This window comes from Silene latifolia, chromosome 1, assembly GCF_048544455.1.
Source record: "Silene latifolia isolate original U9 population chromosome 1, ASM4854445v1, whole genome shotgun sequence".
NCBI classification, from domain to species: Eukaryota; Viridiplantae; Streptophyta; class Magnoliopsida; order Caryophyllales; family Caryophyllaceae; genus Silene; species Silene latifolia.
This window is the reverse complement of record NC_133526.1, coordinates 31,641,127-31,643,651: the sequence shown is the minus strand read 5'-3', so window position 1 is coordinate 31,643,651 and position 2,525 is coordinate 31,641,127. Positions and strand designations below refer to the sequence as shown.

The 2,525-nt window shown below is 49.0% G+C and overlaps 1 protein-coding gene across 1 annotated transcript; it reads right to left on the bottom strand.

The window, feature by feature from the left end:
* Nucleotides 1-1,774: 1,774 nt before the first annotated feature.
* On the bottom strand, nt 1,775-2,263 carry LOC141643342 (uncharacterized). The gene has a single exon (XM_074452476.1). It carries the CDS (start codon nt 2,261-2,263, stop codon nt 1,775-1,777), a length of 489 nt encoding a protein of 162 aa, XP_074308577.1.
* Between the last annotated feature and the right edge of the window lie 262 nt (nt 2,264-2,525).

Genomic DNA, 2,525 nt, shown 5'->3' with positions numbered 1-2,525 from the left:
CTTTGAGGTAGTCCCCAATATTTCACAACATTCTTGAAGAACATCGTGGCCGTCTCTTCAGTACTGCACGTCTTTAGAAGGGGAATGAATGTGGCATACTTCGAGAAGCGATCCACAACAACAAGGATCACATTGAGAGCCCCTACCTTCGGTAACCCAGATATGAAGTCCATCGAGATACTTTCCCATGGACGAGTTGGTACCCGGTAAGGGATTTAGTAGCCCCTCGGCTTCTGTTTCTCTCCCTTGTCTTGTTGGCAGATCAGACAGGTCTTTGTGTACTCTATTACATCATCCTTCATCTGCGGCCAGTAGTAGCTTCTCTTCAGTAGGCATAAGGTTCTCTGCCACCCCGGATGACCTGCCCACAATGTATCGTGGCACTCTTGCAAGAGAATCTTTCGCAGCCCTGCCACTTTTGGAACAAAGATCTGATGTCCCTTCGTGAACAAGAGGCCATCCTCCATCTAAAATTTGCGAGTCTTCCCTTCGATGGCTAATTGTTTCAGATTCCTTGCCACCGGGTTCAGGTCAAGGTGTGATTTCACCTTAGCCTGAATGTCGGTAGCCACTGTGGTGGTAGACAAATGAGCAATCGTGTGCAATGTGGCCAAATCACATCTTCGGCTAAGGGCATCAGCGACTCTGTTTGCGGCTCCTGGTCTGTAAGCGAATTCCACATCGAACTCTGCCAACAATTCTTGCCATCTAGCTTGTCGGCTGTTTAGATTGGGCTGAGTCAAGAAGTGAGATGCTGCGGTATTATCAGTCTTGACAACGAACTTTGATCCCAAGAGATAATGCCTCCATCCCCGCATGCAATGAACAATAGCTAGGAGTTCCTTCTCTTGTACCGCATAACGAGTCTCGGCTCCATTAAACTTTCTGCTCTCGAAAGCCACAGGGTGACGCTCTTAGAGTAACACCCCCCGAGGGCGTAATCAGATGCATCCATCTCAACTTCAAAAGGCTTCGTGATATTCGGAACCGCCAAGATCGGTTCCTGTACCACCGCTTCCTTGAGCTTCTCAAAGGCCCTCTTCTTGTCGATAGACAACTCCCACTTATTAACCTTCTTCAGCAAGTCGGTGAGCGGGGAAGCAATTGTCGAGTACGCTTAGATGAATCTTCGATAGTAGTTTGCGAGCCCCAAAAAAGAGCAGAGCTCAGACACATTCCTTGGGGTTCCCCAGTCCTTGATAGCGGCAATCTTCTTCGGATCCATCTTCAGTTTGCCTTTGCCCACTATGTGACCAAAGAAATTCACTTCGGGCTGGGCAAATTCACATTTCTCTCTCTTCACGAATAGGTGGTTCTCTCGTAGCTTCGCGAACACCAACTCCAAGTGTTTTATGTGTTCAGCCAACGAGCGACTATATACAACGATATCGTCCAGATATACCACCACGAATTTGTCCAGGTACTCGTGGAAAACACGGTTCATCAACGTACAAAATGTTGCAGGGGCATTCGTCAAGCCAAAAGGCATGACCAACCATTCAAAACGCCCATACCTCGTCACACAAGCAGTCTTCGGCTCATCTCCTTCGGCAATTCGAACTTGATGATAACCAGATCTTAGGTCGAGCTTGGTGAAGTATACAGCGCTTTGTAATTGATCGAACGAATCCGCTACCAATGGGATGGGGTAGCGGTTCATCACCGTCAGCTTGTTCAGAGCCCGGTAGTCAATACACAATCTCAGACTACCGTCCTGTTTCTTCTGGAAGAGCACAGGGGCTCCATAGGGAGCTTTGGAAGGTCGTATCTACCCCTAACGAATCAGATCGTCTAGTTGTCTTCGTAGTTCCGCTAGTTCGGGAGGCGCCATCCGATATGGCCCTCGAGCAGGAGGTCTTGTGCCCGAGAGTAATTCAATTTGATGGTCTACCGAACGTCGGGGTGGCAGACTCATAGGTAGTTGATCAGGCATCAAGTCCTTGTTGTCCTCTAGCACCTTCTCTACTTGTGGTTCTACGCATTCAGCAAAGGTGTCTTCTTTCATGGACACTGTACACAAGTATGTAGGCTCTCCCTTTTGAAGTCCCCTCTTCAACTGCATGGCCGAGAGGAGTGGCCCCTTTTGCTTTCGGTCAGCTTCAACAGCTTTCACAAGACATGGTTTTGATCCCACCATTATTAAAGACCCATTGTGGGGCGCCAGAAAGGTCGGAGTCCGCTTCAGAAAATCCATGCCGAGGACGATCTTGAAGTCATCCATCGGGACGTTGGTGAAGTCGAGCTTCCCCGTCCATTCTCCCATCTTGATCACCACTTCTCTAGCCACACTCTGAATCGGCAAGGCTTTGGAGTTGACATCTTTCATGCTTCCTCCTTCTCGGTTCAACTTCATTCTGAGTCTCTTCGCTTCGTCGGGGGGTGACGAAATTATGGGAGGCCCCTGTATCTATTATTGCTCGAATAGCCTTTCCATTGACGTTTTTCTCCACGTACATCAGTTCCGTGGACTTGGTCTCGGAGCGCTCAGCGCCTTTGTCCATTGAGCACATCATGTGGACTGCTCC